The sequence below is a fragment of the Archocentrus centrarchus genome, chromosome 19, assembly GCF_007364275.1.
Source record: "Archocentrus centrarchus isolate MPI-CPG fArcCen1 chromosome 19, fArcCen1, whole genome shotgun sequence".
Classification (NCBI taxonomy): Eukaryota; Metazoa; Chordata; class Actinopteri; order Cichliformes; family Cichlidae; genus Archocentrus; species Archocentrus centrarchus.
The window spans coordinates 12,333,348-12,345,654 of NC_044364.1; the positions used below are offsets into that span (position 1 = coordinate 12,333,348).

The window sequence follows — 12,307 nt, forward strand, 5'->3', positions numbered from 1 at the left end:
TTCTTATTGGTTTACTTTTTAGAAAGCCAAAGTAATAAACCAGCTCAAAAAGAACAAAAAAAAAAAAAAAAATCACTGTTGTCTTTTTTCACAAAGTTTTATGTAAAACTAAAACATAAAAGTCAGGTAGAACATCCCATCTGAACAGGGGATCGGGACTGCAAAAAAATCCTTAATTTCAAAAACATGAACATTCTTAAGTTGTGAACTGCTCTGTGAATTCTACTTCTTCTGTCCAGCCAACATTTTCATCAGTGAAAGCTGCAGTTTCATCAGCACTTCCAGCTCATCGATCTGTGGAAGAGGAAGAGTAGATAAAACAGTCATTTGCATTTCAAAATATTATACATTTTATTACATTATGCACACCTGCAAGCTAGTCTGTGTTTATACAACATTGGAATTTAAGATTAATGTGTTACTCAAAACTGTGTGACCAACTCTGACCTTGGCTTTTAGGCTCTGACAGCAGCAGCTCGAGGTCTGCAGACCTAGGATTTGAATGAGACACGTAAGAGAATGCTGAGCCACCTCAATAAGTCAAACTAGTCTGAGTACAACAAATCCTGATGTCCACAGAAATTATCTGATACACTTTTCACCAATTTGAACAAAATTAAGAAATGTAACATACTGCATAACAAAAATCTAACATTATTTTGGATCTACTTCATCAGGTCAACCTTTTTTTTTAAAAAAAAAGAAAGAAATTTACATATTTAATAGCAGGTAACTTAATCCTACAATCACAATATTGATTTTACTAACCACTGACTGATGCTGCAGAAATATCTTCCTTCTGTTCAAGATGCTCGGCTGTTGGGTCCAGAGTTTCGGTGCCAATCGGCCCTTTTTGGTTTTCAGGTATCGGCTTGGACTTCGAACTGTCTGGTGCAGCTGCAGTGCTGATAGTTGTGCTGCTGCCACCTTCATCAGTCTTCTGGGTCGGGGTTGTGCAAGGGTTACGTTTTGTCTGGGCATGTAATGCTTCTAAGATCATTTCGGTGATGTTTCCCCCACCCTTCTCAGCGGGCAGAACGAGGGAGAGTACACTAGCCGAGCCATCAAAGTACTGGACTGTGGCGAGGACCCCGGATATCAGCACAGTTTGAAACATCTGCTGCACTTCCTGAGGCCACTCTGCTGGAAAGTGCTCCTTACCTATTAACAGACAGGATACGTGTGAGTAAAATGCTGAAGCCCAGAGGAATTACAAAGAATACTTGTGTTGGAATTTGAAATGTACGTGGAGCCCAATGCCTTACCAGCAAGGGTGCAGCGAATGATCTGAAAAGGAAGCTGCAGCAGGCAGGCAGGGATGGGCAAGATCCGGGAGAGTGGTACCTTCTCACTGTTGCCGTAGTCTGCATAGAGGACACTCACCTCATTCTCATCGACTTCAAGGATCACTGCACGGTACCAGTTATTGTCAGCTGGGGAAAAAAAGAAGTCCAATTCTACTTTTTGTTTTGTAGTCACAGGGTTTTATTACCATATTTACACAATCAATTTTCTATAAAAACTCACATTTAATGAAACATTGAACTCACCCTTAAGAGACAAACATTTAGAAGTGCTCTATGAAACTACAGCATAGAAAGCAAACTGTTAGCTGGACTGTGGAATGTATGCCCAGCTAAAGCCTACTCTCTCTGTATACTGTGTTTAAAAGCCCCACCCACACACACACACACACACACTCACACACACAGTGTAATTATATCTACTAGCAGACATGGAATTACCAGCTTAGTTCTGCAAGAACAAGAACTGCAGGTGGGGTCTACAAAACTCCAGGCAAGTTAAGAAAACTGAGTAGCGCAGATTGGTACTTCTATCCTCATTTGGCCTTCTGACCGGTTTGCATTATTTATTAAATGAAAATCTCTAAATGAAATTTCCTCAAAGCATTATGAGATGTGAAAACTAGTCTACCTCAATCCAGGGAGGAGGAATATTTCAAATTAGACTCTTCGTGAATACTGATATCTTATTCATGACTAGCTTTGAAGTTGCATGAATCAACCTTTGCCTTTTTGCCACACATTGCTGTGTGTGTGTGTGTGTGTGTGTGTGTGTGGTGGTGGGGGGGTTGTAATATCTTCTCTTTACTTTTGACAAATTCTCCTGACAAATAGAAAAACTAAACACTCAAACTATACAACAAACAAGAAAAGCTCAACTAAAACTGAAATGAATTGAAATCTCAAAAATAAAGTAATTAGAAAATAAAAAACAACTTGGGTCAATAGTTTTGGCAGACAGGTAATCAAATGTTTCGCCTTCAACAACAGAGTACAAAGAGGTCAAGATCTGAGGCAGACTTGTTTGTAAAATTATCCTGTAGCCTGAAAATCTTGTTGCAAAAAGAACTGAAGAACTCTCAGCTAGCCATAAAATGCATTTAAAAACTATGATTCTTGGAAAAGATGGCATTAAGTACATACCACGCAACTGTTCACATTAACAAAGCTCTGACCAAACCCTAGCATGTCACTGTAACTCGCAGCAAGACAGACACAAGACACACATTTAAGTTTCTCTCTGGACCTCTGTGCTGAGTGTATATTAATGAGTTAATGTTTTCGCTCACCTGAGAACTGGGCACAACAGGCAGCTCCAGGAGCCGGTCTGCTCTTCACAGCTGAAGATAAAGTGGCCTGGCTGTTGCTGCAATAGGCAGCCAACTCCACCACCACCCCCTGAAGCTTTTGTTGATCTACTACAGGCATGCAAAATACAAAGCAATTACATATGGCACAGCAACTTTTTTCTCATGTTTTATAAGACAGCAAGAGGGAACTGTTCTGACCTTGGGTGGGACCCAGCAGATAAAAGAGGGAAGGACTAATGATGCCTGCAAAATAAGGCTGGAAGGTATCACTGAGCGGCAGCTCCACTGTCTTCCACTCCACTGGGAAAGATGGCACTGTAACCAGAATGCAACAATTAATTAAAAATTGGGCTCTAATTCACCACCCACATCTTGAGAACCTCAACGCTTTCGCTGACCTTCTGTTGCCACCGCAGTCTGCCCCTCAGGTGGCATCTCTTTGAAGATTACTTCTGTCTGATTGGAGACTTGAGTGCATGAATGACCTTGCTCATTTTTCTTCTCAATTTGTTTGGTTGCAGAGCATGTCTCTCCATGATTTTCTTTGGCAGTCTCTTCAGGAACTTTGGCTAGTTGCTCAGAAATTAGGGTAGCTGTCACATTTACTCCTCTGCTCTGCAGCTCCACACCGTAGCCCTGTTCAGTGAGAGAAAGGACACGTGCAGAGAGATGCTCACCATCCACCTGAGTCTGGAACCACAGCACAGCTTCACTGCTCCACTCTGATCCAAGAGGCTCCACACCTAAAAAAATCAAACATATACCACTCAAGGTAATCTACCTTTTTAATCAAAATTTTGAGAAAACTTTTTTTTTTTTTTTTTTTAAATCAAAAATCTGAGCAAACTTCCAGTCTGGCTTTCACACAGTACTAGTGCTATAATGCAGTCTTTTGATGAAATAAAATCTCACATGGCCATAATGAAGGACAAAAATATCAAATATGCTTTTGATTGCTAAACTGAGAGCTCTCAACCACACACACACACACACACACACAACCTGCAAGCCAGCAGCAAACTGCCTGGAAGGGTAGTGTCAGGAGTTGGGGTGTAATGGATCGAAGGTGTCCCTTTTCAACTGTCAAGCTGTACCCGTAGTCCACAAAGTTCACTGCTACCTGGTCATCAGACAGTCCCTTTACCATAGCCCTATACCATGCTCCATCATCTGGGGAACAAACAGCACAACATCCCACACAACAAAAAAAAGTGATTATGAATGGGTTTAGACGTCAAAGGAAATGGTTAAACTGTGAGCAGACCCACAACTGTCATATCTTGACTTTGTAGAAGATAAACAGCAACTATAATAATGATCAATAAACTGCAGTGTTACAGCAGATGGTCTCACCAGAAAGCAGGGCACAACAAGGCTCTCCCACCTTGGGCTCAAAAGGTGAGGCATCAGCCTCACAATGCTGCTTTAACTGAGCCCCCAGCTCTTTCAGGCGCTGGTGTTCTGGACAAACATACACAGGTAACACTTCCTGAACACTTACATGCACCGATAAATGAATACACTGAATCACTCTGTAACTCTTCATACTTAACATTTATAGCTTATTTGTATTTTATTAATAGTATTGTTCTGCACTTTTTTTGTTTGACTTTAAACTCCATATTGGGGTTACACTTACAATCTCATTGCTCTGCTTACAATGACAAAGGCATTCAACTCAATTCATAAAAATGGTCATATTAAAAACATTAAAAGGTAAATACTTTATTGATATTTTCTAAACAGAAAATAAACTGATTTTAGTTTTTACAAAAAATAAAGTGAAATGTTTTTGCTTGTCCTTCCACTGGTGGTGCAAAATACAAATTTACATATTTAAAATATAAGAAAAAGAATGTTGAATACATTATGATTGATAATCAGCTGGAATACAAGGGCGATTAAGATTATGAAAATTTTCAGCCTTTAAAATCTAAAAGCAACCAGATATTAACACAAATTTGCTGAGACAATGCTCGCACTGACAAAAATGGCGGCTGTTTGGCTATAGAAGCAATACCTGCAGGACTGTCAATGCGGCAGTAAAACGCTCCTGGGTTCTCCACGACACTGGCTAGCAGCGCCACTGTCTGGCCGTTGCAAGGAAGTTCAGTGTAAGACCAAACCAGAGGCTCACACACTGGGAGGGAACAAGGAAGCTACATCATATGTGCATTTCATCACCAAGTTCTACAGTTCTGTGCTTATTCACATCCAACTCAGCCACAAGCAGTGAATACGGCATTTTTACTTTATGCTGTCAGCCACAGGCAGTCAGTCCATGTTGGTGTCAAAGTCCTCTCTCAAAAAGGACCGACTGCTTCATGTTTTCAGTTCTACAGCATCATTAATCCAATCTTAAGTAATTTTATGTATTTTGATAATGTAATTTCCAATTCTTAAATTCATTTCAATACACAGTATATTACTGGTAGATTTGTAAAGGACAACACTGGAAATTAATCTGAAATTTGAGGACTCCCAGTTTCCAAGAGAAAAAAACAAAACAAACAAACCCTACAAATGTGACGATAATTTCAGACGTATCATACCTTGTGCTTCTGCAATAGCAGCTGACTCATTATTGGTAGTAACAGGACATGGTGCAGCATAACCTGCAGATATCAGCAATTCAGCTATATTAGCCTGTGGATCACTGGCCTCATCAATCATGGTCACCAAGGCCTTGGCCTCGTGTGCACCCTGGATTTCAATGTGCAGTATTCGGTTTGACACCCTTCGCTGCAGCGCCAAAAGGCACTCTTCTGACCAGCTCTCACCAACAGGCTGCACCCCTGGAATGGAGTCATAAAACTGAGCCATTTTACACTCACAGATTAACATGCTTTAAGAATTAAGTGCTCAAAATCTGCTGCACAATGGAAATAATACCTGCTAGACCACAAGGCATAGCCTGCATGGGAAGGGCCAACAGTGAGGTACTGATAGGTCTTAGGTGGTCCAAAGCCACCTCCTTAGAGTTGCCAAAATCAAGGTACCCCACACAGACGCGTTCCTTTGATGAATAAGCCAGAACTGTAGCCCTGTACCACTGCTTGTCCTCTGGAAGAAACATGCAGGGGTCAGACGGGGGATTCACCAAGCACATTTATCGCAAGAAGCTACAGACTTGTACTATTGCTAGATATGATTAAAATTTGTAAAAACACTCTTTTCTTGTACTTTTGCCATCTCTGAATTAGTCTGTTAAACACATTTCAGGCACGGGATGCTCTGAAGACAAATAAATGATAAAAGTACTTAAATTTATTTTTCAAAACAAAAATCTTTAACTCAACAGCATTTGGCAGTTCCAAATCACATTGTGTAATAACTTGTTTAACACTAGAACAGCCAGAATGCGCAACCTCCTAGAAATACAGTGGGATCCATTTGACAGGTCGCTATGGCCACAACAAAATACATGTTTTAATAAATGAATTATTGTAAAAGTACAACTGGGGCAGGTTATCATACCGTCCACATCTACCTCCGCTCATGAGACCTCTCACTGATCCACCATCCATTCTGCAGCCATTCACCTCCTCAGCTGATTCGCCTGCTTTGCTCAGGATTTCACTCTTTATTTGCTTGGATTACTTCTCCACACTCTGAACTCCCTGCTCAGTTTTCCACACATTCCATCACGCACTCTGTCACTCTGACACACACTGTCCCCCCTCAACATCCCATCCATGACCCGTTCAGCCCTGCACCGATTTTTCATCTTTTATCTAACTACAGTCCTATTATTATTTCTGAGGTCAAAACGAGGTCCTTGGTGTGTCTAAGCACAAGCGATTGTAATTTTTTTTTTTTAATCCCACACCCCCCCAAATTCACTATAAGATGCACAAAAACATTTAAAGAAAAGTAACAAAATATGAGATGCTGGGATTTGAAGTTAACAGAATTATATGATTTTTAAGATGCCAAGCTTTCATAACCAATTATACTGTCATTCTCCATTGTGAGACATTAGCAAGTACTGAAATGTTGTACCTGAGAACTGTGCACAACATACTGTGCCAGGGGCTGGTCTGAAGTTCTGCGGGGCTGCAACCTGAGAGCAGTGTTCCCTCAGCTTCAACTGCAAATCCTGAATCACTCCTGCAAATCAAAATCTCAGCTTATGTATGTATGTATGTATGTATGTATATATATATATGAGGTTGTGTAATTTAAGTTGTATTAAAAACTTAACATTAGCTTCTTACCAGCGTTGTCCACCTTTTGCACAATAAGTTCATCGGGTGACTGGAAGTGGGTGACCACAACAGACACCTTATCACCCACTGCTTGCGTCAGTGGCTCTGGTGGTTGAGCCCAGGTATTGTCATCTTTTCCATCAGAGAGGCACTTGAAGTTCTCCAAGGATGCATTCACCATGGCATCTGGGGTAAGAGGGGGGGGGGGGGGAATCAAATGGTTACAAAAAACTATTTTAAAAGGACAAGCTGGGCAGTAAAAATCACCCATGTGTCCCAGTATTCATCTGCACTGATCTGGGGTAGGATGTTATACATAAATCTAGCTTACTGATATCTTGCTTAGTTGGTGTGGTGTTGACTGGTTCTTTAACTGCATAGCCATGTTCAAGGAGGAATGCACTCAACTCTTTTCCTGAAAGACAGACACAGGTAGAGGACTGGGCTTAAAGAATTTTAACTTTAGCAGACCCTTTACATTTGAATCTTCATTTTAAATAACCCACCCATGGAAAGCAGAATATCCACAGCATGGATGCGACCATCTACTGTTTCCACCAGCCTAACCGTCACAATCTTGCCAGCCAGCAGCTGCCTCACAGCAATGCAGCATTCGCCTGACCAGTTCCCCACCACTGGCACTACCCCAATGATACAACACTCCATTGCCTGCAAATTAAAGAGCCAGGCACTAAATTTATAATGCTAGGCTGTCACAGGGATTGTCATAAAAAACAGTGCCATGCACTCACACATGGGCAAACAGGCTTGATATTAGCAGTAAGGCCTCTGATCCTGTCCACTGGGACATTTTCTTCATTGCCAAAGTCAATGTAAAGGATATTAGCCGTCTTCTGGTCAGGAGCCAAAGTCTGCACTAGGCCTCGGTACCAGTTCTAGACAACAACAACAACAACAAAAAAGGGCCAAGTCAGGAGCCAAGCAAATCCAAATAAATAGTGTCTCTCGTGAACTTGCTTAAGAGTGCCTCTGCTCACCATGTCACAGGAAAACTGAACTGCGCAAATCTCTCCAACACAGGGTACATATGTTGCCACTGAGAAGCTGCTGTATGTTTTCTGAAGCTCTGTGTTAATGCTCCGCAGAGCTTCCAGCACCTCGGGGGATTGAGGAAGGAGGAAAAATCTGCTAGGGCTGTAGAACTCTACAACAGTTGCCTGAAAGCGCACACACACACACACAAGTGCAACAAACAACATAACTCATTTTTATTTTTAATAACACTGTAGAAATCTGTTTTCACAGCTGAGGCAAGCTGTTTTACCTGGATGTCTGTTCCCTTGATGATTTTAGTTACATGCAAGTCCTTAAAATAAACCCTCTGGAGGCTGCATGAATCACCATGCTTCAATATACAAATAAAATACAGATCACTTTTCTTTTACACAGTTTTTGATTTCAAATTGTGCAAATGTGGAGTTTTAAACTTTTACTTGCATTCAAAGATCAGTAAAGTACTGCAATTACCTTCAACCCCCCTAGGCTGGATTTGTCTCCTGTAGCTGGCACAGCTGAGGTTTCCTTTGGTTTCCCTCTTTAGATTAAGAGAAACAACTTCACATTATTTACTGGGTATTACAACCTGATCTAATTCTATGGTGGCAAATCACAAAAAGTTGTTTTCTTTACCATTAATATTAACAACAGACAGTCAATAGCACAGTGCTGATGAAGCTTACTTTACAGCCTCTGGATCAACAAACTTGCACACGTGTCTGTGGGCCTTCCAGTCCTCTGTCTGACAAGCAGCAGAGCAGTAAAACACCTTCTTGCACCGCTTGCAGCAAAAAATTCCTGTAAATTAACATCACTATTTTAGATTTCACTAAAAAGCTTACACAAGAAGAACAGAGCTGAAATAAGTGTTAATTACAAAAATCACCCAATCAAGAGCCTCTGGCTGAAATGAGCACAGAATGACAACATACACGTTTAAACTAATAATACCTTGCTGACCACAGTAGTTGCAGAAGTTTACAGTCAGTGATGGTGGGCCACTACCCAGTAACTGTAAGGGAGACAAAATGGTACTGACTTTCATTTCTGTACAACATATGGTTCTTATTCTTTCAGCTGCTGCTTTAGGGGTCGCCACAGCATACCATCTGCCTCCATCTCACCCTATCCCTAGCATCCTCCTCTGTCATACCAACCCTCTGCATACCCTCCTTCGCTGCAGCCATGAATCTCCGTTGTGGTCTTCCTCTTTTCCTCCTGGCTGGCAGCTCTACAGTCAACGTCCTTTGCCCAAAATATCTACTATCACTTTGGCTCTAAACCGCTCAATCTGAGCTGTCCGTCTGATATACTCATTTCTTATTAACAATGACAAAACTAGCAAGTTAAACTACTTACTGCAAATTTTTCCCTTTTGACTGTCGAATTTATGGGACCTATAAAGTAAAAAAGAAAAAAATTCAGCAAATTATTTTTTACAGAATTATCAATTAGTTTAATTGCAGTTTCTGGTTATTAGTGAGCAACAGTATACGTAGCTGGACTGATTTACCTTCTCCAAAGGAGCCTGGCGCAGAGCGCAAGGCTCTAGCTACGGGCATGCTGTGCTGTCTCTGAGGCGGCAACGTGGCGGAAAAACCCGCGGGGCTCGAGGAAGGTTTCCTCAAGGGCAGGTTTGGTCGCACCACGTTTGAAAAAAACGAGCGGTTCATTTCAGGACCTTTCGGTAAAATATATATAAAAGGGAGAGTTTAACAAGACATGACGTGAGCAGAAAAAGTGACCAACATTTTTCTTTCAACTTATTCCTGCGCTTCAGCATTTTTTAGCTAGCTAAAAGTTACTTCTGCTACGCATCAAGGTCACTGACAAGCTAGCCGCTTAATGAGCCGTTAGCAAACCAATTAAAAAACCACGATAAACGAGCAAAGCGTACGCCTACGCATTTTAAGAGTATTATTCTGTCAAACAATCAAATAAATGTAACATTTTCTGTGTAGTTTTACACCACAGAATCCCTGCCGTACCCTGTCCGATGCACGTGTTGAGTGAGCTGGAAAAAACTGGTGCGCATGCGCAGTCGCGTCAGTTGCATACAGGTCGCTATGTGCACAAGCAGTAAATGGGGACCAACTATGCTCACAAGGAAAGGATAACACCTAAAATCAGTTCTCGGGGAATCATTTCAAGACGAAATATCCATATTATCATTTATCCATCTATCAACTCGGTTAACAGTCACTGAAGGACTGCCTGATATTTTTGACTTATTATTAAGGGTTTAGGGGGAAAAGCCCGAAAAGTAATTGAAATCAATAAAGTAAAAGCTGTGTGGACCATTGTGTTTTAGCTGTCTCGGCTGTTGACAATCATCACAGCAAATACTGACCATGTCTAGGAGAGAGGGGCAGTGAACTTTTTAACCACATTGTTTAACACAGTCTTGGAGAGTGAGGATGCCTGAGGAATGGAGAAGAGTACTGGTACTGGTTATCAAGGACAAGGGTGATGTGCAAAGCTGTAGCAGCTAGAGAGGGATAAAGCTGATGAGCCATACCATGAAGGTGTGGGAAAGACTTGTTGAAGCTAGGTTAAGAAAAGAGGTGATGATCAGTGAGTGGCAGTATGGCTTTGTCCAGAGAAAGATCATTACAAATGTGGTGTTTTCTTTGAGAGTGTTGATGGAGAAGCTAGATGAGATTGGGAGTTGTACTGTCTCTGTGGATCTAGAGAAAGCATATGATGGAGTACCAAGAGAGGAACTGTGATACTGCGTGAGGAAGTCAGGAGTGGCAGAGAAGTATGTGAGGGTGGTGCAGGACATGTATGATGACATGCGAGAGAGTGCTGAGGAGTGAGCGATGGCTTCAAGGTGGAGGTGGGATCCCTTCTTGTTTGCAGTGGTGATGGACAGGCTGACAGAAGAGGTCAGCCAGGATTCTCCGTGGACTATGATGTTTGCAGACCACATTGTGACAACATGGATGGGATTAGAAATCAGTACATCAGAAAGACAGCTCAGGTCAAGCACTTTAGAGACAAATTCAGAGACGCAAGGCTGAGATGGTTTGGGCATTTGCAGAGGAGGGATAGTGGATATATTGGACAAAGGATGTGAATATGGAGCTGCCAGGCAGCATCCAAAAAAGATTCCAAAAAGGAGCCCATGCAGAGGGTTGGTTGTGCTAAAGATAGGATAAGATGGAGGCAGATGATCCACAGCAAATGCTGACCACATTAGTTGTTTCCCAATTTATTTTATTTATCTAAACAAAGGGGAAAAAATGATAATGGTAGCTGAGTTCAGCAGTTGCTGCTAACAACAAGCATAATGTGAAAATGTTGAAATAGCAGTCTTTAATTCAGTAAGGTTATGTTTATCTGTGAGTGAGTGGAAAGCTAAAAAAAACAAACATTATTTGTTGTTATAAGTGACTGCAGAGCAGAACATCTGCATCTGAAGGAGAAAGGGCACTCTTTTGAGGATGCCAAAGTTAACATTTTGGACCAGGAAGACAGATGGTTTGAAAGAGGAGTAAAAGAAGCCATCTATGTCCACTGTGAACAACCATCACTGAACAGAGGAGGTGGATTACATCACCAACTTTCCCCTGTTTACAGTCCGATCTGAGCTCCCTCCCCAGGTGCCGAAACCACTGATTGTAATGAACCACGCCTCCTTTCACACCTTGGCGCATGCGATTATGCACATGAACAATAGTGGGTCACAAGCATCTCCAAGGGACTACTCCTTCTGGGGTTTAACCTGGGTCTCTCCATCTTTTGGTTTGAGAACTGAAGAAGCCTTTCAGATGAGAGGTGAAATGTCCAGTCGCCCTTTTACAAGCTCCAGAGACTACTATGACCTGGATGACTGAGAACCTACACAGACAGTACAGAGAACTTATAAATTAAATCGATTCTACAGTTAAGGGTATTTAAATCCACTGTATTAAAGACAGCACTTAAAACTGTGTAAAATATAAATAAAAACAGAATGTCTTGATTTGCAAATCTCATATTTTATTCACAATAGAACTTGGAAAACATCAAATGTTTAAACTGAGTCATTTTACTATTTCATAAAAAGTATTAACTTATAGCTCATTTTGAATTTGATGACAGTAATACATCTCAAAAAAGTTAGCAGAAGGACAGTAAAAGGCTGGAAAAGTAAGTGGTACTAACAGCTGGAGCAAAAATTAGGTTAATTGGCAACAGATCAGTAACATGATTGGATATTAAAAAAAAGAGCATTTTATTGAGGCAGAGTTTCTAAGAGGTTAAAATGGTTGGAGATTCACCAATCTGCAAAATACTGCATCTATAAATTCTAGGACAATTTCAGAATAATGTTCCTCAACATAAAATTGCTGACTTTGAAGATCTCATCATCTACAGTACATAATTGCATCAAAAGACTCTGAGAGAAATCTCTGTGCACAAGGAACAAAGCCAAAAATCAATACTGGTTTCCCGTGATCTTTGGGTCCTCAGGCAGCACTGT

General features: G+C 41.1%; 1 protein-coding gene across 1 annotated transcript; it reads right to left on the reverse strand.

Annotated features, from left to right (window-relative positions):
- Positions 1-78: 78 nt before the first annotated feature.
- Positions 79-9,859, reverse strand: tdrd1 (tudor domain containing 1). Its single transcript, XM_030755289.1, has 25 exons — positions 9,828-9,859; positions 9,353-9,520; positions 9,199-9,236; positions 8,791-8,851; positions 8,523-8,637; positions 8,311-8,377; positions 8,108-8,188; positions 7,821-8,000; positions 7,575-7,718; positions 7,329-7,491; positions 7,154-7,237; positions 6,832-7,008; positions 6,617-6,724; positions 5,507-5,677; positions 5,167-5,409; positions 4,635-4,754; positions 3,968-4,075; positions 3,617-3,784; positions 3,013-3,357; positions 2,813-2,929; positions 2,594-2,722; positions 1,266-1,433; positions 769-1,161; positions 448-491; positions 79-294 (listed from the first exon to the last, which is right to left on the reverse strand). Exons 2-25 carry the CDS (start codon positions 9,510-9,512, stop codon positions 223-225), a joined length of 3,456 nt encoding a protein of 1,151 aa, XP_030611149.1. The 5' UTR covers positions 9,513-9,520; positions 9,828-9,859; the 3' UTR covers positions 79-222.
- Positions 9,860-12,307: the final 2,448 nt, after the last annotated feature.